The sequence below is a fragment of the Silene latifolia genome, chromosome 7 (assembly GCF_048544455.1).
Source record: "Silene latifolia isolate original U9 population chromosome 7, ASM4854445v1, whole genome shotgun sequence".
Classification (NCBI taxonomy): Eukaryota; Viridiplantae; Streptophyta; class Magnoliopsida; order Caryophyllales; family Caryophyllaceae; genus Silene; species Silene latifolia.
In genome coordinates, this window is record NC_133532.1 from 122692687 (window position 1) to 122714707 (window position 22021).

General features: G+C 35.0%; 2 protein-coding genes across 2 annotated transcripts; both read right to left on the reverse strand.

The window, feature by feature from the left end:
- Positions 1-283: 283 nt before the first annotated feature.
- Positions 284-8548, reverse strand: LOC141592891 (GDSL esterase/lipase At5g45960-like). The gene is made up of 3 exons (XM_074413778.1): positions 8362-8548; positions 1551-1806; positions 284-596 (listed from the first exon to the last, which is right to left on the reverse strand). Exons 1-3 carry the CDS (start codon positions 8530-8532, stop codon positions 400-402), a joined length of 624 nt encoding a protein of 207 aa, XP_074269879.1. The 5' UTR covers positions 8533-8548; the 3' UTR covers positions 284-399.
- A 634-nt stretch (positions 8549-9182) lies between these two features.
- On the reverse strand, positions 9183-16715 carry LOC141592892 (GDSL esterase/lipase At5g45960-like). The gene is made up of 5 exons (XM_074413779.1): positions 16238-16715; positions 14960-15090; positions 14008-14241; positions 10993-11248; positions 9183-9429 (listed from the first exon to the last, which is right to left on the reverse strand). Exons 1-5 carry the CDS (start codon positions 16593-16595, stop codon positions 9233-9235), a joined length of 1176 nt encoding a protein of 391 aa, XP_074269880.1. The 5' UTR covers positions 16596-16715; the 3' UTR covers positions 9183-9232.
- Between the last annotated feature and the right edge of the window lie 5306 nt (positions 16716-22021).

The following is a 22021-nucleotide window of genomic DNA, read 5'->3' on the forward strand; positions in this document are numbered from 1 at the left end:
CAATGGTGTATATTAAATTATTAATCATACCAATGGTTTATAGCAGTATTTGCTTAGTAGAGCAAACAAAGGTTAACATACGTCGCATTGTTTACACGCTTCATACATTTCATTAACAATGATTTTTTCAAACCCTAATTTTCATAATCTCCAATTTTCTTAACCCTAATTAAATCTATTCAACTTAATTTGATACAAAACAATTGAGGTTAGAATTCTTGGTAAAAATGAGAATTAAAATCCTTGATTAAATAATTTGTTGAGAGTTGATTAATGTTGAGAGGGAGAGTAAAAGAGAGAATTTATTTCTTTGTTTTTAGGTTAAGGGTAACGTGTGGAAAAATTATGACAAAAAGTTCATGAAAAAGTAAAACTCGTTCATGAAAGAGCAATGGCGTTTTACAATTTTCCAAGTATAGAATCAAGAAGAGGACGAAGAGCTTCAAATATCAAGCTGTATGATCGTTCGGTTGGATGTATTGCATCCCAAAATATGTACTTAGAACGATCACTACACATATTCATCAAGGAATTACAAATGAATGAAGCTTCCAGTAAGCCGGTCCCACAACATCCCTTATTTACCTCATCAAAACCTGCATAAGAATGACAATGCACATCATTAAAATAGTTTTACTAGTTTTATTTATCACATGAATTATAATATTACGGAGTATCTTCGTAGCAAGGGTGGTAGTACGTAGCGAGAGAGCTTGTGATTTCAAGAATTCTTATATAAAATCGTTTTACAAAATTGATAATTGTAAAATCATCTGTTACTTTACCTAATTACCTTCACTAAGATAACTTTTATTATTACCATGCTTGCCTTGTTTGGCTAAGCAGGACATTAAGATATTTTGTAGACGATTTTACAATAGACTTACTCGATTTCAAGAATTCGTAACAGTTACCATCATCGAGGTCGACCATCCTAATTCTCCCTTAGCTACCTTAATGAGTTGATGTTATCGACATAAATTCTCATGAAAAACAGTTCATTCTACATATATTTTACATTTTGTTAGTCTGACCCATTCACCCGTTAATTAATAACTGCTATCACATTTATAACTTAACCTTATTCCTACTCAACAATTTTACATATCATCCCCTATATACTAAAAGAATAGGAAAAACTTCAAGTTTTCCCGCCTAAATCACATTTCCTATTTTGATAAAATCTCTTATTTACTTTCCTATTTTGATATAATTCCTTATTTAGAATTTGTCTCTAAGATTTTTGTGATAAAAAATTCGTTCTTTCTATGCTAAATCGTACCTAAAATATATGCTAATAAAAAATTTATAAACAATTTCATTAATTTTGTTTAAAAACATACACATTTCATGACATTACTCAATTTTTTGGATTAGTTTTATAGTTAATTTTTTTTTTCCTAAAAATAAAAACTCTATAAATACCGCGCATTTATTGCGCGGGATCTAAACTAGTAGTTTTATTATGTGATACAGACTCATAAAAAAAGGTCGATTATTTCACAATAATAAACAAAATACTCGTAATAAATAAAGTATAACACACTAACCATATTTCGTTGGATGGATGATTTGGTCAAGGAGAGGTGCATAAATGTCAGCATAAACAAGCATAGAAATAGGTTGGGAAGCTTGCATGATATTCAATTCATTAATCAACAAATGGTTGAAATCAATGGCTAATGATGATAAAGACTCAACACATCGACGTTGTGTTGTCATATGGATTGTCATCACTGCTGGTAAACATCCAATTGGTGGTAGTCCCACTATTGCTATCATTTCTGCTCCTCGATCTTTTAGTCCCTATCAATTATAAGTTCCAAATCATGCAACCACTAAGAATAATGACTTGATTGACTCTATTGTGATTGTCGAGTGCGATGGATAAAAAGTGACCATTTTATATTAAAAAGTGACTGTTTTATGACGTGGATACTTTTAATAGTAAAAAAACAATCGCTTTTTAGCACAAAGTTGTCGTACCATCATATGACTGCTGCATGATATAATTTGTGTAAGTGAATAATTCGAAAATAAATAAATGAAAAGTGTGAAAGTGCAATTTTTGTTGTGGAAAAGTTCTTAGATTGCCAGTTAAGTATACAATTTAGAAGAAGTTATTAAAGTAAATTCGGCCAATACTGAGAAAAATTGAGAGATGTTAGATGGTATATGTTTTTAACTTTTTTTTTTAGGGCAAAACAGAAACTTCCATTACTCAGCCTAAAGCGAAGCATCCAAACATACAAGTGGTGAAATGGTCTCCGGAATCAACCCAGTCCAATACCTCGTCGAGTATGCTATAGGCATTAGATGGGCCAATCCATGAGCCACCGAATTACCTTCTCTACGCACAAAATTAAACTGAATATAATCAAAATAATTAGCTAAGTCCAGGATCACCTTTCCGGCCATACCGAAATAATTTGCGGGACATGTCTTCGATTTAATGAATGTTAAAATAGAATTTATTAGAGAATATTATTAGTATTATTATCTATTACTCCCCCGGTTCTAGTCAACATAGTTTACATTGCTATTTCCCCTCAAAAATAAAGTAAATACTAGTATAAATTATTCAATAGTTAGTCTTGCCGAAGACGGATCGGAGTAAGTGGCGGATAATACCACTCACAAAACGGATAAGGGGACAAGGTGGAGCACCCCCATGTGCTTCCCTCTCTCCTCTATTTGGGTCATTTGTGAGAAGAAATGGTATCCGTGTCGTCTTCAATTAGATTTTGTGATTATTCATTGGGAGAGAGAGGGTAATATTAATAAGTTTAACTTAGATACTCCAAAGTTATTGGTGCCAACTGCCAAGTAGTCTCGTGTTTGCATGCCCACCCCTTTTGTAATATTGTTCGTACATTAATTAATAAAAAAAGTTTAACGTTATCGTTTTTTGTACTATTGTTTGTACATTAAATTCCAAATAAAGTAAATATCAATTAAATCAAACTTGTGACATGCATCTACTCCGTAATTAATTCAAAATCTCTGTAAGATTTCAAATCGTCTTTTGTTTCAAGTTTTCTTTTGTTTTTTTTTTTTTTTTTTGGTGAGGTTCAAGTTTTCTTTTGTTGATACGAGTACAAGCTAGCTACTTAATTTTCCCTAGTTCAAATTTACCAAGTCATATACCAATGTACTTCTTCTGTCCCCGTCATTTGTTGTCGTATTTTATTTTTGGGTGTCTTAGTCATTTGTTATCCTTTCTATTTTAGGATTGCATTTAATGAGCAATTTGATACTTTACACTCGATTTAGTCCACTTGTCATCTTATAATTGACCTTCTCCTATTTCCTTGGTCTTTATACCAAAACCAAAAGACAACAATTGACCGAGACTAATCATAATAACTTTACACAAATTCTCATTATAGACGGACACTATCCGTCTATACGTATAGACGGATACCATTTTCCCTCACAAAATATCCATTTGCCATAAAGTGGGAAGCACATGGGGGTGCCCCACCTTGTCCCCCCTACCCATTTTATTAGAGGTCTTTACCCGTCTGTTCGCCTCACCCGTCTATACCAAGACCTATTGATAACTTTATCTCATGTACAGTTCATCAATTATTTTAACGTGTGTCCTAAGAGAGCGGATTAATTCTTCTACCTCATTTTGTGTTCCATCTTATATTCCACTATATTCACCTGGTGATACATTATTAGTTTAATATAAATTATTATCTATTTTATTATGTGCATGATAATGTATGTATTGCGAAATAAAGGCAATGAGACATAAAAGTGAGACAGATAATCTTAACTCATGTCCTAAGGGCACGCGATAAGGAGTCTGGATCATCTATCCCACTTTCATGTCTCATTGCCTTATCTTCTAACACCTCGTCCTCTTATGATATCTAAATATTTATTTTTTAATGTTTAATGTTTATGTGTCAAATAGAGAGATAGTGGGACATGCGACAGGAAATCCGAACTCCGTGATAAGAAGCTAATAACAAAAATTATTTATCATCTGATATATACAAACCAATATTTACCATAATTAATGAAATAACTTTCTAAATAGTTATCTATTAATTTGTTTTTTAGTATGTGTCCTAAAGATAACTCCGCCTGTGAGTGTTTTCGGGCATTCGCTGCCGGTCCCAAGCCCGGATAAAGGAGGAGGGTTGCGGTAGGTCTGTGGCAGCCAGCATAAAAACTTAGTCACATTTTATGGACATGAATCGGAATTTGAACATCGTTGGGGCGTCTCCTCAGAAGCGACGCGCTGCACTTCTTAGACCCGGGTGTAGTGATAAGTATGTGAGGGTTGCTAGGTCGTCGCCCGGAAGCGACGCGCCATCTTTACATCTGGGGGTGGTGTCAAATAGGCAAGGGTGCGCTACATCTTCTAGACCCGGGTGTATTGAAAAATATGCAAGGGTTGTTAGGTCGTCGCCCAAAAGCGGCGCGCCACCTCGAAGTATGGGTGTGGTGTCAAATAGGTTTGGATCTAGGAAGCATGGTCAAGAGCGGGTAAAGAAATCGGGACATGACTTTAGGAAGGGTAGTAGGTTACGGTTTGGTACTTGGAATGTTGGCTCTTTGACGGGGAGATTAGGCGAGGTAGGGGAGGTTATGAAAAGGAGGAGAGTGCATATAATGTGTCTACAAGAGACAAAGTGGGTCGGAGATAAAGCAAGGGTGATAGCGCCTTGGGGTTATAAGCTTTGGTACACGGGTAAAGACAAAAGTCGTAATGGAGTGGGTATTGTCATTGATAAAGATTACATTGATGATGTGGTAGAAGTATCGAGAAAGAGTGATAGGATTATGAGTATTAAGCTTGTAGTCGGGGATGAGGTGGTGACGGTTATAAGTGCTTACGCACCCCAGTAGGTTTGGATGCTTCTTTTCGACGAGCCTTCAGGAAGATTTGGAAGAGGTTGTAGAACGTGTCCCTATTGGAGAGAAATTGATCATTGGTGGTGACCTCAATGGGCATGTGGGTACTAGTCGAGTTGGCTTCGAGAACATTCATGGGGTTTTGGGTTCGGGGAGAGAAATGAAGCAGGAAGTGACATATTGTATTTTGCTTTGGCATATGACTTGGGTATAATGAACACTTGGTTCGAGAAAAGACATTCTCATTTGGTGACTTATAGAAGTGGAGGTAATGCTAGTCAAATTGACTTCCTTTTGGTAAGGAATGTGTGGAGGAAAGAGTACACCGATTGCAAGGTCATACCCGGGGAAAGTGCCGCAACACAACATAGACTAGTGGTTCTTGATTTTCGGGGTAAGAGAGACTTGAGGAAGAGAAAGATAATCGGTGAGGCACGGATCAAGTGGTGGAAGCTACAAGGGGGAAACCAACAAGCGTTTTTGGATAAGGTTGGAAGTAGCGATATTTGGTCGGATTGTGAGGAGAAAGATATTGATGCAACGTGGGATAAATTGGAGCATGTTGTAAAGGAGTTGGCGAGGGAGGTATTAGGGGAATCTAAAGGGAATAGACCATCAAGTAAGGACACATCTTGGTGGAACGATGTGGTGAGACAAGCGATAAAGACTAAACGTGAATGCTATAAGGTTTTGGGGAAATGCATGAGTGATGAGAACTTTGAAAAGTACAAAGAGGCTAGACGAGCCGCTAAAAAGGCCGTACGGGATGCGAGGGCAAAAGTTAACCAAGAAGTGTATGCGGACACGAGAGAAGGAGAGAAGGATATCTATAAACTGGCTCGCATAAGAGACCGAAAGACGAGAGATATTGGGAGAGTTAGGTGTGTGAAAGATATGGACGACAAGGTTCTGGTTCAGGATAACGAGATAAAGGCTAGATGGAGTTCTTACTTTGATAATTTATTCAATGGACATCAGGAACCAGGTTTTGGGGATGTAGAGGTAACACCAAGCATGGTTAACCGGGAATTTGTGCGTAGAATACAAAAGAGTGAAGTTAGAAAGGCGTTAAGGAAGATGGGGTCAAAGAAAGCAGAGGGACCGGATGGTATACCCATAGAAGTTTGGAGGTGCTTCGGGGAGAAAGGGATTGAATGGGTAACCATGCTCTTCAACAAGATTTGGAGGAGCAACAAGATGCCATCGGTTTGGAGGAAAAGCACTCTTGTCCCTTTGTACAAGAACAAAGGTGATGTCCAAGAATGTTCCAATTATCGGGGAATTAAACTTATGAGTCATACAATGAAGTTATGGGAGCGGGTAATCGAGCAAAGGCTTAGGAGATATGTAGACATCTCGGAAAACCAATTTGGATTTATGCCCGGGAGATCGACTATGGATGCGATTTTTATCATGAGACAGTTGATGGAATACCATCGGGACAAGAAGAAGGATTTGCATATGGTTTTTATTGACTTGGAAAAGGCATATGATAGGGTACCAAGAGAAGTACTTTGGTGGGCTTTGGCGAGAAAGGGTGTGTCGCGAAAATATATTGACCTCATAAAGGACATGTATGAGGGGGCTAGTGCAAGTGTTCGCACTAATGTTGGGAGAACGGAAGAATTTCCTATTACCATCGGGGTGCATCAAGGTTCCGCACTTAGTCCTTTTCTCTTTGCTATAGTTATGGATGAGTTGACAAGGATATTCGGACGACATCCCTTGGTGTATGATGTTTGCTGATGATATTGTGTTGATTGATGAGACAAAAGAGGGGTGGAGAGAAAGTTGGAATTGTGGAGGCGGACTTTAGAGACTCGTGGGTTCAGCCGAGCGGGAGTAAGACCGAGTATTTGAGGTGTCAATTCACTAAGGTGGCGGGGTTGAGATCGACAGAGGCGGGGAGTATTATTTTCGATGGGAATGTTGTTGAGGGTTCGGATTTCTTCGGATATCCGGGATCTATTATTCAAAAAGATGGGGAGTTAGACGGAGATGTGGCTCACGGAATTAAAGCGGGATGGTTGAAATGGAAGAGTGCTTCGGGGTTTCTATGCGATAAAGATATGCCCCAAAGATTAAAGGGAAAATTTTATCGCACGGCAATTAGGCCTGCCTACTTTACGGCTCCGAGTGTTGGGCGTGAAACATTGTCACATTCAAAAGATGAGTGTGGCGGAGATGCGCATGTTGAGGTGGATGTGCGGACATACAAGGAAAGATCGGTTAAGGAATGAGGTGATTAGGGAAAAGGTTAGAGTGGCGCGCAAAGAGGACAAGATGATGGAAAACCGACTAAGATGGTTTGGCCATGTGAGAAGGAGACCTATGGACGCACTTTTGGTTAGGAGGTGGAGACTTGGAGAACGAGAAAAGGTCCCTAGAGGCGAGAGGAAGACCGAGAGAGGACATGGTTGAGAGTGATAGAGCACGATATGAGAGTTAAGGGGCTTGAGAAGAGTATGGTGACGGAGAGGGGGCACAATGGAGGAAAAGATACATGTGGATTTTTAGTATTTGATGTTTTTTGACAGATTTAGTGTTTTTATTTATTTATTTAATTTAAAGAAATTAATTTATTTATTTTTCTCTCCTTTATTACACACTTTTTCAACAACCATTTTCTTATCCGGATCCTTAACCCTATTTCGGTTTTTAAAAATCGTTTTAATCTTTTCTCTCGATTTAAATTTTAAGTTTTTATAAAAAAAGACGGAATTCGATTTTAAAACCCCTAAGTTCACCTTGACTTTCCATTACATTTTCGTTCTCCCTTTTGTTTTTTATCTTCCCCTTTTTATTCGCATTTTGAGGCGTGCGTTCACCCATGGACGGTTCGAAAGGATGATTCATGTCAGCCGACCCCAAATCATTTTGGGATTAAGGCTCTGATGTTGTTGTTGTTGTTGTTGTCCTAAAGATTTAGGGTACACGTTAAAAAAACCGAATATTCATATAGAGGACTTGTTCGTTGATAGAGAGATCAATGATACTGCAATTACACATTGCGTATAGCATTTTTTGTAAACTACTATCATTTATATTATATTTTGTATTATTATTCAATTCCCTAATTGTTAGATAATATATATTTCAGGATAAATTAATTGTTTGTACACCAAACTAAGCTAAGGGTTTGCGTATCCTCATTCATAAACTTATCAAGATGAACCTTATCTCTTCCTAGTTGCCGGATACACTCATCAATTCAACTTGAATTTTAATTGTGTTTCTGGATAACCTATATTTGTAATAGAGTATTAGAGTTAATGACTACATGCATGAGTGTACTTGTTTACGTCAACCCGTCTCATCGACTTGGATAGTACATTTACAATACAAATAACTTGACAGTAATTCTTATGTGAGATAGTTTTACATGTACCAAAAAAAAAGAGAGTCTTACAGTAATGTTAGTGTGAAATCGCTCATATGATAGAATGATTTAAAGTAATTGTATATATGGTTTTAATTAGTGAGAATTACCTGGATGAAGGATTTGCTCTTGTCTAACAGAAAACGTAGGTAAGTTGGTGCAGTAAAGGGTTGCAGAGGAGATTCCACAATTCCATATGTAAACATTATGTCATTTGTACCACAACTCACAAGAAATAATGAGCGTTTTATTAACTCTTTCATTCTCCTCTTCCCTATCATACTCTTTATTCTGATCTTGTACTCTTTATACCCTTGTCATTTCTACACCCTCATTTTCTTTTTTGATTCATAATCATAAATCCCCTCAAATTAATCAATCCAATTCGCACCAACAAACCACCAGCGTCCCCACCGCCACCTCCCCTGCCAGCTAAACCACCGGACCACCCCACCCACTCCTCTTCATCACCACCCATACGTTTAACAAAATAAAAATAGAAAAGGATAAAAAAAATATATAATATAGAAACAAACACGACTTGTTTCGCCAACCGCATAGTACATTAATCAAACAGATTTAGTGCCAATGGTGTATATTAATCATACCAATGGTTTATAGCAGTATTTGCTTAGTAGAGCAAACAAAGGTTAACATACGTTGCATTGTTTACACGCTTCATACATTTCATTAACAATGATTTTTTCAAACCCTAATTTTCATAATCTCCAATTTTCTTAACCCTAATTAAATCTATTCAACTTAATTTGATACAAAACAATTGATGTTAGAATTCTTGTTAAAAATGAGAATTAAAATCCTTGATTAAATAATTTGTTGAGAGTTGATTAATTTTGAGAGGGAGAGTAAAAGAGAGAATTTATTTCTTTATTTGTTTTTAGGTTAAGGGTAATGTGTGGAAAAATTATGACAAAAAATCCATAAAAAAGTAAAACTCGTTCATGAAAGAGCAATGACGTTTTACAATTTTCCAAGTATAGAATCAATAAGAGGACGAAGAGCTTCAAATATCAAGCTGTATGATCGTTCGGTTGGATGTATTGCATCCCAAAATATGTACTTAGAACGATCATTACACATATTCATCAAGGAATTACAAATGAATGAAGCTTCCAGTAAGCCGGTCCCACAACATCCCTTATTTACCTCATCAAAACCTGCATAAGAATGAAAATGCACATCATTAAAATAGTTTTATTTATCACATGAATTAGTCCCTCCGTCCCGGTCATTTGTTGTCCTTTTCCATTTTGGGGTGTCTCAGTCATTTGTTGTCCTTTCTGTTTTAAGAATGAACTTGATGAGTAATTTTATCATTCTCATTCAATTTGTTCCACTTGTCATTTAGAGCATGTACTATAGAGAGGAGGTTTTTATCCTCTTATTTTTGTTTTTCCCCTCTATTTTTTTGACACCTCAATTACTTTTTATCCATCTCATTTTTCAACATTTACATCCTCTTCCTCTATTTTTCTCCTATATTTTTCTACAATAGAGAGGAAGTCTCTTTCTTCCTCTTAAATTTACCATTACACATAAACCTTCAATATTAAGAAAAAATATAAGAAATTAGATATAATTGATTGGTTGAAGGGCACAAGGGCCAATGTACTCCTTCCTCTAAAACTAGAGGAAGTCCTCTTCATCCTCTTGCTAAGAGGATACTCCATACTTATTCCACAATAGAGAGGACCTCCTCTTAGATGAGAGAGAAGGCTAAGAGGAGGGTAAATCCTCTCTATTGTATATGCTCTTAGTTATTGGCATTTTCCTCATTCCTTGGTCTTTGTGCCAAAACGAAAGGACAACAATTGACCGGGACGGAGGGAGTATAATATTACGGAGTATCTTCGTAGCAAGGGTGGTAGTACGTAGCGAGAGAGCTTGTGATTTCAAGAATTCTTATATAAAATCGTTTTATAAAATTGATATTGTAAAATCATCTGTTACTTTACCTAATTACCTTCACTAAGATAACTTTCATTATTACCATGCTTGTCTTGTGGGGCTAAGCAGGACATTAAGATATTTTGTAGACGATTTTACAATAGACTTACTCAATTTCAAGAATTCGTAACAGTTACCATCATCGTGGTCGACCATCCTAATTCTCCCTTAGCTACCTTAATGAGTTGATGTTATCGACATAAATTCTCATGAAAAACAGTTCATTCTACATATATTTTACATTTTGTTAGTCTGACCCATTCACCCGTTAATTAATAACTGCTATCACATTTATAACTTAACCTTATTCCTACTCAACAATTTTACATATCATCCCCTATATACTAAAAGAATAGGAAAAGCTTCAAGTTTTCCCGCCTAAAGCACATTTCCTATTTTGATAAAATCTCTTATTTACTTTCCTATTTTGATATAATCCCTTATTTATAATTTGTCTCTAAGATTTTTGTTATAAAAAATTCGTTCTTTCTATGCTAAATCGTACCTAAAATATATGCTAATAAAAAATTTATAAACAATTTCATTAATTTTGTTTAAAAACATACACATTTCATGACATTACTCAATTTTTTGGATTAGTTTTATAGTTAATTTTTTTTTTCCTAAAAATAAAAACTCTATAAATACCGCGCATTTATTGCGCGGGATCTAAACTAGTAGTTTTATTATGTGATACAGACTCATAAAAAAAGGTCGATTATTTCACAATAATAAACAAAATACTCGTAATAAATAAAGTATAACACACTAACCATATTTCGTTGGATGGATGATTTGGTCAAGGAGAGGTGCATAAATGTCAGCATAAACAAGCATAGAAATAGGTTGGGAAGCTTGCATGATATTCAATTCATTAATCAACAAATGGTTGAAATCAATGGCTAATGATGATAAAGACTCAACACATCGACGTTGTGTTGTTATATGGATTGTCATCACTGCTGGTAAACATCCAATTGGTGGTAATCCAACTACTGCTATCATTTCTGCTCCTCGATCTTTTAGTCCCTACCAAGTACCAATTATAAGTTCCAATCATGCAACCACTAAGAATAATGACTTGATTCAGTTATTGTGTGCGATCATAGTATATAATAAGACCTGGCAAACAGACCGGGTCGTGTCGGGTTCGTGTTCGTGTCACATGTAAACGGGTCACAAACCTTTCAACCCAAACCCGACCCGTTTAAATCTCGTGTCGTGTTCGTGTCGACCCACTTACATAAATGGGTCATCAAGCCTCAACCCTAACCCACTAATATCGTGTCGGGTTCGGGTCGTGTTTTCGTGTCATGTCAATATTTGGAAAGTTTTAAGTATATTTATGTGATGAAAGATAAAAAAATTAGGATTAATTTATTAAACAGGTCATTCGTGTCGAGTTCGTGTTTAGAGAGCTCAACCCAAACCCGACCCAATTAAATATCGTGTCGTGTTCGTGTCGACCCACTTACATAAATGGGTCATTGAGCCTCAACCCAAACCCGTTAATTTCGTGTCGGGTTCGTGTCGTGTTTTCGTGTCGTGTCATTATTTGCCAGCTCTAGTACTATATATGGTGCGATGGAGGAAAAGTGATCAGTTTACGTTAAAAATGACGTTTATAGTGTGGGTACTTTTTAAGAAACAGTCACTTTTTAGCATAAAATGATCAGTTTTTCTATCATCGCGCCATATAACAGTCGCATAGTATAATTTGTGCAAGGGAATAATTCAAACTTTAATAAATAAAAAGTGAATTTATGAAAAATGTGAAAGTACAATTTTGTTTTGGAACAGTTAATTCTTTGATTGCCGGACATTCAATTTTTAGAAGAATTTATGAACTTAAAGTAAATTATTGGACCAATGTCTAGTGAAATTGAGAGATATTGATTATTGAAGTATATGTTTGTACATAAGTACTTATGTACAATATCTGAAAAACAAAACACTTTTACCTGACTTTTGGTACGTGTATAATAAATGTTAAATATAATCAATTTATTTTTTGTTGTGCGAAAAGTGTTATGAAAATCTATGATTGCCATGAATAACATCATAAATCGATTCTAACATGAGAATACTCAAAATTAAGATTAACTTAGTTACATACTCCAGAGTTAGTGAGTGGTGCCTAGTATGTAGTCTTGTATGTCCATTTTAATTTTTTTAACATTTAGTCATGTTATAATTATATTTGTTAGTTATTATCGAATTATCTTGCATTTGTGATCATGTGCAGGACTAATGTTTTAGACAATAATAGGGCGTAATATTTTATTTTTTAGATAAATTAAATAATTATAGGCACCAGATTTAGTTTATACATTGGATTTTTAGATATTTGATTTCTATGATCTTGAAATAATAGGCATTAGACTTATAAAAAAATGAGGTTTATATAAGACATATAAACATCAAATTTCTTACAACCCTGATGTCTATTGATCAAATAGGAATTAGGTTCGATGTCTATTGATCTTATAATCGACATCACTCAACTTGACATCAGACTAAAATTTAATGTTCATTATAAAAAACGTTTGATGTTATCACGTTTTTTTTTGTAATATTGTCCGTTTATTAAAATTCCAAATAAAAAGTACCTTTTCAAATCCAACTTTAGACATATTTACTTAGTTAATTCAAAATCTCTATAAATTTTAAAAGCGTATTTTGCTTCAAATTTTCTTTTGTTGATACAAGCAGGGGCGGACCCACCTAGTAGCAAGGGGTGGCGTCCGCTACCCCAAACGTAAAAAAAATGGTTTACAAGACGATTTTTGCTACCTAAATTATTGTTAAACAGTAGATAAGTAGATATTATTCTAGTAAATCTCCATTAAACATCTTCTGGTTCAGTGGTAAAGGCTTTGGTTTTTCACAAGTTGACCCGGGTTCGAATCTCCTTACATGCATATAAATAAAGAGTAATTTTTTTTTGCTACCCCATATATTAAATCCTGGGTCCGCCCCTGGATACAAGCTAGCTACTTTAATTTTAATTTCCCCTTTTTCAAATTTATCAATGCATCATCGCCGATCCTTTAGATTAAAAGTTCATTTTTTATGGTATGTTAAGACGTTAACAATAATAACTTTATTACGAAAACAACAGTTAACTCAAGTGATAAGAGCTTTTTATTCCAATTATAAAGTCGAGGGTTCGATTCTCACCCGCGACATAATGCGCTTATTTGAAAAAAAAAGTAAATAATAACTTTATCATCCCCATGTCTAATTCTTATAGAGGGACTTGATTGTCTTGATAGAGATATCATATCTTCTAATACTCCTTTTAGGTATTGCGTTGCGTATAACATTTTTTTGAAAACTATATCTTCTACATTTTCTTTATTTCAGGTGAGATTAGTTGTTCACTTGTTTATAAACCAAAATTGGCTATTTCCCTAATTAATAAACTTATCAAGATGAACCTTATCTCTTCCTAGTGGATACACTCAATTCCACTTGAACTTGAATTGTGTTTTTTGATAACCTATAATTATAATTATAATAGAGTTAATAACTACGTCGACCCTATTTATCAATAACTAAGATAGTACATTCACAATATAATTAACGTGCAGATATCATCATATCAACTAGCTTAATTGCTAAAATCATGAGAGATGGTTCTCATGATCTAAGTTTAAATCCTACCAGCATCAAAATCGTCATCATAGCTCAAGAAAAAATGCAATTAACGTAAAATACTAAAACGAACTTTGAATTTATTTCAAGAATTGTAGTAATTGTATATGGTTTTAATTAGTGAGAATTACCTGGATGAAGGATTTGCTCTTGTCTAACAGAAAACGTAGGTAAGTTGGTGCAGTAAAGGGTTGGAGAGGAGATTCCACAATTCCATATGTAAACATTATGTCATTTGTACCACAACTTACAAGAAATAATGAACGTTTTATCAACTCTTTCATTCTCCTCTTTCCTATCATACTCTTTACTCTGATCTTGTACTCGTCCAAGTACTCCAACTGCTTCGACATGTCGATTACACCCTGCACTCCATTATTTAACTCAGTTAATAACTTAATCATGTAAAGTCTTGCTTGTAACGGTTATAAGCTTGTGACATCTGATCACAACCTCTGATCTTTTTATTTTTTAACATTATTTAAATCAGGTGTGAATTGTCATAAGCCCTTCTAACTCGAAAGGTGAATAATGCGTACGATCATTCATAATACAAATTTTGAGTACCCTCTCTTAAGGATACGTAAATAAATATCTTCGTAAATATCTCTGTGTATATTTCTTAATATCTTTTTTTTTTTTGAAACCATATTTCTTAATATCTTTAGTTATCTTGTATGTATTTCCGAGATACGTAAATAGATACTCCCTCCGTCCCGGTCATTTGTTGTCCTTTGGTTTTGGCACAAAGACCAAGAAAAGGGAATTAGACCAATTGCTAAATGACAAGTGGAATAAATTGAGTGTGAATGATCAAATTACTCATCAAATTCATTCTTAAAATAGAAAGGACAACAAATGACTGAGACACCCAAAAATAGAAAAGGACAACAAATGATCGGGACAGAAGGAGTACAAGATAACTAAAGATATTAAGAAATATACACAAAAGATATTTATTTACGTATCCTTAACACCCTCAATGTAACTACAAATTTTGGTTTGGCGAATGTAAATTATGAATATTCGAAAGAAAGAAAAGAAAGGAAAATGGAAGGAAATAGAGAAATAAAGACGATATACAGTCTTCGCAGCTGTTAAAGGATCATAGCCAGTCCCAGCTGAGGCGAAACTAACACCGGTAATAAGATCCTCCAAGCTTAGACTTGGGTCTAAGTATGCTGGGATTGATTGTTTGATTCCTGCATATGATGCTGCCACAAAATCACGAGTATTATTGAATATAAAGGTGAAGTCTAGTGGTTACATACTACGAGTAATATAATTAGTGCCATCTTAATTAATAATCTTTTTTTTTATTAGTGAACATTTTACAATCAAAAGTACATAGAAATCCTTATTAGTTAGTAATATATTTCATTTTTTTTTGTATACTTTTGATCGTAAAATATTTTAAATAAATTATTGTAAAACTGTTTTGCATGGAGTTACTCACAACAAGTTAAGAAGAGAAAAATGATTGTACTACTACCTCACACTTAATGAATTTTTGAGTTTTTTTGTATTTTTTTTATTTTTATAGAGTTTATAAATTACAATTTAGTTTTATGACGTCAAAAATCAAATTTTTCTGAGCTTATATGTAACTAGTTTAGATCCCGTGCAATGTATGCACGGTATATATAAAGTTTTACTTTTTTTTACTATATTATTTATGAAAATTAAATTAACTAATAATATTTTTTTAACGTTTCTCATCGTTATATTTTGATTTGAAATATCAAAATCAATCGTATTAATCATGAAATGAGTATTTCAATGAAATGTTTTTTTACTGATAGATTAGTAATGGTGTTATTTTACAAAATTTTACTGATAATATATTTTTAACCGCAACTTTTTATTATAACAAATCGATGAATTTTTATCGAATGATTCTTTAAACAAAAAAAAAAAAAGAATTCAGTTTTATATCATAAAAAGATCGTAGATAAATTTGCGTAGAATGTGAAATACTAAATGACATAAATATATAAATCTAAAAGATTATGTCTATTATAGCCTACCATACTTATAGAATATGCTATAAAAAAACTAACCTTATTTTAGGAAATATGTTTAGGCGGGAAAACTTAGAGTTTTACCTATTCTTTTAGTAAATAGGAGGGGTTTTTTTTGAGTTATAATTTTTTTGAGTTATAATGTAACTTTTTGAGATTAATGTTTAAGTGAATGAACTCAAAAACTTTATAATAAAATTCAAAATTTTTAAATTAAAATCAAAAACTTTTTCTTAATGCTCAAAAATTATAACAACTGATGTAGTACATCATATGTATAATCCACTTACCGAGTTACGAGTTCAAAATGGTATATATAATAGTATGAATTAAAACATACCTATAAGGTCAGTAGCAAGCATTCCATTAGAAAATCGTCCTGTGGGAATTTGATTAGGATAATCAACACCATAAGGTGGAAAATCACCTCTAAAAATAGTATTTATATGATTATTATTTCCTGGATCAACGGTTGAATCTCCAAATACAAAAATTGCTAGAATATTATTGGAGCTATTTGAATTTTTTAGTGTTTGTTTTGTAAGATTATGGGCACCAACCGTATACGTAGTTGACACAACTAGAAACGGAAGTAAAAATAATAGGAAAATTGACGTCCAACATTTATAGAATAAGAAATTCATGATAATGTTGTTGATTGATTTGAAAATTTTATCAATTGAATGCACCATTCTCATTTATATATACATATATTAAAGTTCGTCGATGATGATTGGGAAGGTTATGAATCAGGTCATATTCAATACAGAGTATTATTTATTTATTTATTTATTATTTTATGTCGAATTAATCAGCTTGATTTGAGTTATTCATGGGCGTCTGTTTTAAGGGCAAATGTCGTATTTGGTTGAGACAAGCTTAAAAAGTGTCACTACGAGTAGGGTTATGATTGTTTTAAGGGCAAATGTCATATTTGGTTGAGACAAGCTTAAAAAGTGTCACTACGAGTAGGGTTATAATAGGAATAATTATAATAGTTGGGTCTCAGCCACCACCTTAAGGTTTTGGTTGAAATTGTTCATCTATCATGGTATCAGAGCACAGTGAGGGAGCGTATTAGGAATAATTGTAATTATATTAGTTGGGTCTCAACCATCACCTTAAGGTTTTGGTTGAGATGGTTCATCTATCAGGTGACCATGTTCTTTTAGACTGAATGAGAATTAAGTTGAAGTGAGCTTAACTGAACTGAATGATGGTCCATCTACCAGGTTATTCATTATTAGCACTCGTTTTGAGATCTGAATGAAAATTAAGTTGAAGTGAGCTGAACTAAACTAACGTTGGTTCATCTATCAGGTTATTCATTATTAGCAGTCGTTTTGAGACCGATCTTGTTCTTTTGGACTGAATGAGAATTAAGTTGAAGTGAGCTGAACTGAACTGGAGTGAACTGAATAACCTGAACTACAGTGTGCTGAATGAGAGTTAAAATTAAGCCAAAAAGAATAGGGCCTAGGTCTACAAGTCTACAACTGAGGTCTAGATTATTGTCCGGTAAATTATTTTATTGTAATTAAAACCGTTTTCGGTTGAATGATTATTTAAGCAAATAAGTATGCGTAATCAATTTGACTGGTGATAACCGATTTGATTCGCGTTAAATTCGACGAATCAATGCTTTATATTCACTATATTTTCATGTTGTGTGGTGAAGTTATCACAAATTCTCATTGAAGACATGACATATCCGTCATAAGCTTGTGACGGATACCACTTTACCTCACAATGTACCCACTTTTTCTCTCTCTGCAACACTATTCATGTGGTCCCCTTTCTCCACTAACCCATTTTGTTACCATTTTATCTCACAAAATATCCGCCACAAATGGTAACCCGTCACAAGGAAGACCAATTGTGAAGTTATAGGCCAAGTTTCATACGGAGTATGTTATATACTTCCTCCATTCAACTCTACTCTACCACTTTCTTTTTTCACGTTTGTCAACGCGTGTTTTACGCGCTAAATATCATTAGCTACGTATTTGCAAAAATTATGAAAGTTAGATATTTTTAATATACTCGTAAAGACGAATCAAACAAGATCCCACATGAATATATTTCCACTTACGTATCGAGAGAAAATCGAAATTGAATACACAATTGTGAATAGTGTACAAAAGTGAAATAGGTAGAGTGGAGTTGAATGGAGGAAGTACTTGTATGTTTCACGTCGAAATTTGGGCCCAAAATATTTAAGTTTGTCGAACTAATTTAGGTACGATGCGTACAAGAGTACCATAGGACGGACAATAGGAGTAATGAGTATGGAAAAAATGGCTGGATAGACAGCTACCATTATGGGCTCCTCGTGGTAAACTGGTAATTGCATTTAGATATTATCATATGAAATGATTGATCGGAAAGTCCCAACAAAATGCCAAATCTATTTATCTTCACTTCTACAAAAATAAAAAATAAAAAATAAAAATAAATATAGGGTTCGTTTTATATAAACGGTCTAAATTTTTGTTTGTGGTGGTTTGGTGGTTTTTATGAAGAATCCAAAGTTTTTTGTTTTTTGTTTTTTTTTTTTTGACAGCCGTAAAGAAAGAGTTTTACATTATAGTGGTATGGTTCACTAAACCATACCTGAAGACTACAACATAAAACACTAGAGTACTACCACTAACATAAACTAGAAAAAGGTAACAATTGCATCGGTTAACAACATCTTGTTGAAGGCGAACGACGAAAGTCTGAACACGCCCTTCCAAATTACTATCTACCACCATCTCTAAAGGAAGAGCAGCGCTGGCCAAAGGAAAACACCCATACTTGCTTGACTTGATTGATGGAGCTTCGGAGAAATACCTGCAACAAGACCCAATAAAGAATCTCGGAGATTCATCTCCTTGGCTGTGAAAATCTTCCTCAGAGAACCAACGTGCCTTCACAAACTCATTTTTACTCATCCTAAACAAAACAGCCTCAAAAAAATACCTGCAACAAGACCTAAGAGAGCGTCTTGGAGATTCATCTCCTTGGCTGTGATACACCTTAGCTGGAAACCAACGAGACTCTTGACCCAACGGCTTATAACAAAGTGCACTTACGCCCCAAGGACGTAGAAAGGAAAAGAGGCGGAAAGCAGACCAAAAAAATCTGTCTCCAAAGGAGATCAAACTCCTACACTTTGGAACACAACCCCCGTTGACCAAAACCTCGTAGCCAAGAAAATCGAGTAAAAAGATAGATAACAGTGGGGGAAACAACCCCCTTACCAAAACCATCCCAGGAGACCTTAGCAAGCTAGTCTCAAAACAGAGACGATGCAAAGTACCAGTCGGCCTAATAAGCACGTGGATAAGAGGACAGGACACCCCATACCACCCAGAGATTATTATTTGAAAGAACAAAAACCACGAAAAAATAAAAATAAACATTAGAACAGACGGATCCGCCGCATCCGACCCAACCAAACCACTTCCAGTAATCCGACTTCAACCTACCAAAACGCCTCCACAGACACCAACGGCCGAAGCCTCACTCCCACCAACGAACGAAAAGGACCCCACAAACCAAACAAAGAACGACACGGCCGACCCAACAAAAACCCTAACCCGAGCCAGACACTGAGACTCCAAATTACAACCGCACCCCCCAGGACCATCGGCTACTTGCAACAAACCAATCAAAAACAAACGACCCAGACCGACACCAGCAGGAAGGGGGAAAAGGGAACGATCGATGGGGGAAGGGGCGAGGGGAAGGGGGAAACATCAATCGTCCCAAGACCACCACTGAAAACAGACCGACAACACCAAAAAGCCTCATCAAAACACCCGACACATACCAGGACAGGGAGAGGGGAAGACCCAGATTGGCCTGCAAGTCCTTCGATGACAGGACAGGAGAACGGAGGAACGGAACGCCCTCAGAGAACGAATCAAGAACACCACTGACAGGCCGCCGGACGATCGAGACGGAGCCAAACGCCGTTACCAGGAGGAGGAGAGAGGACGCCGACAGTCACAAGAGACGAAGCCCATCGCCGGAGATAGGTTAAAGGGAGAACCCATCTCCGGCGATAGGGTAGGTGAAGAAGGAATGGAAGTTTGTTGATGGGAGAGGCGGCGGCTCAAGAAAATAGATTAGGGTTTTTGGTTTTTTTAGAGGAAAGGGAAAGCTAGAGAGAGAAGCGGCTAATTATATGTTTTAATTAAGGAAATCGAGTTTGTACCAATCAGAACTTGATGGTTCTAAACTCATTTAATTTTAATTACAAATAACCAATTTATGTTTACCAAAAAATGTAGCAATCAATACCATGAAGAATCCAAATTTATATCACATGTAAGTGTTTTATATTGCAGAAAGTGATCAATCTTATAAATAAGTCATATGTAAAAACGATTTTACAATATCACATATTTACATTGTAAAATCATATAGGAAAAACCTTGGTGAAAGTTATTTTGGTAGGGGTTTTTAGATAAATAACCACTTGGTTTTACAATAATGCTTATGTAAAACGATTTTATAATTGTTTATAAATCAGTGAGTTAGGTCCCGTTTTTTTGGACTTAATTTTGCTGAACTGAACTTATAAAAGCTGAACTGAACTGACTTGTAAGAGCTAAACTAAACTTATATAAGAGCTGAACATATAGAAAAATAGGTACGAATTGAACTAAATTTTTCTGAGCTGAATTTATAGGAACTGAATTAAACTTATAAAAGTTGAACTAAACTTATAAGAGTTAAACTGAACTTAGAAGAAGTGACTTTAAGTCCAAAAGAACAGGGCTTTACTTATACATATCCATTGTCAATTGGTAGTTGTGTTATACCATTGTCAATTGGTAGTTGTGGGACGGAACAATGAAATGGACTTTATCCCTTATGGGCGCAAGGTTCGCACACAAAATTTAACATGATATCAAAGTCCTTGTGGTTGAGTGACATGGATTGTGAGGGGGACATTGGGTTAATTGATTTACAGATAAAAAAGAATGGCGTTTTCGTATAGCCTAAATATCCATGTAAGAAAAGAACGACCTTTCTATCAATTAATCAAAAATGAAATGTACATGTGAGACGAGTGTGAAGATAAATAAGTTTCAATCCAAAGATGTGTCATATAAGTTACTCCAATCATGTCAACTGATTTTTGGGTGGAACTTTCATAAATGTAAGAAAGGACATTATCTCCTTCTTGTGGGCTTTACCTAGACCCACATATGAAATTTAACAAGTTTTCGCTTGAAGATTGTTAATCTATCTTCTCATTATAAATGTCACTTGAATTTTATATTTTGTGGATTGATATTGTTTCGGGTATGAAACGCTCGGGGGTCTCTAATCTTGGAATTTGACGACTCTCCCAACTTGTAGGCGTACGTCGACGGTGGTCCGGCAAAATGAACTCCTGGACTAGGGGATGCCCCCGGGACAAAGCTTTCGACGCCGAAGTCAGTATTATACATACGAATATATGACTATTTTGATAATTTAGGAGGTAGAGAGATTATATGGGGTTTTTGTCTATCCTTTTCTTACCTTTACCCTAAGTGGGGTAGTTATAGGAGGTAAGTGGTAATTGTGACATCATTTAGGCAATTTCACAATGGACATCACTAGGGTTATATCACTGGAATGGTCTTTCTTATTCGTCTATGGGCTACCCTATAAAGGGTCGTCGTCCGTCGATGGAGGTCAGGGGCTCTAGGGTCTTTCTAGCCCCAAGTGGGCCTCCTGGCTTTGATAGTCGTGTCAATGAGTCACAGAGATTTTATCCCCATAAGATATGACATCTTTTTTTTTCGGGTTTTTTGATAATTTATACCTTGAATAACTCATTTTTTCAAATATTATACCTAAGATAACTTTTTTTCAAATCTTATACCTACCTAAAATAATATTTTTTCTAAACTTGATACCAAATCTTTAAAAAAAGTCCTAAATTGATGATTTTACCCTTACTAATTTGATGGTTTTTAGTGTTGGTAATCGTGGATGTGTGGGTTAATAGGTAGGGGAAAGGGTGATGATGTTTAAATAGTAAGGGCAAGATCGTCAATTTAAGGCTTTTTTCGAGATTTGGTATCAAGTTTGGAAGAAAATGTTATTTTAGGTATAATATTTTAAGGAAAGTTATCTT

Excerpts from the sequence above, each read along its gene's own strand:
- LOC141592891 (XM_074413778.1), bottom strand. The coding sequence starts at position 8,532 with ATGATAGGGAAGAGGAGAATGAAAGAGTTAATAAAACGCTCATTATTT. Across the intron at positions 1,807-8,361 it reads AGAGCAAATCCTTCATCCAG|GGACTAAAAGATCGAGGAGC; the intron begins GTAATTCTCACT and ends TATAATTGATAG. Across the intron at positions 597-1,550 it reads CATCCATCCAACGAAATATG|GTTTTGATGAGGTAAATAAG; the intron begins GTTAGTGTGTTA and ends ATTCTTATGCAG.
- LOC141592892 (XM_074413779.1), bottom strand. The coding sequence starts at position 16,595 with ATGAGAATGGTGCATTCAATTGATAAAATTTTCAAATCAATCAACAAC. Across the intron at positions 11,249-14,007 it reads AGAGCAAATCCTTCATCCAG|GGACTAAAAGATCGAGGAGC; the intron begins GTAATTCTCACT and ends GGTACTTGGTAG. Across the intron at positions 9,430-10,992 it reads CATCCATCCAACGAAATATG|GTTTTGATGAGGTAAATAAG; the intron begins GTTAGTGTGTTA and ends ATTCTTATGCAG.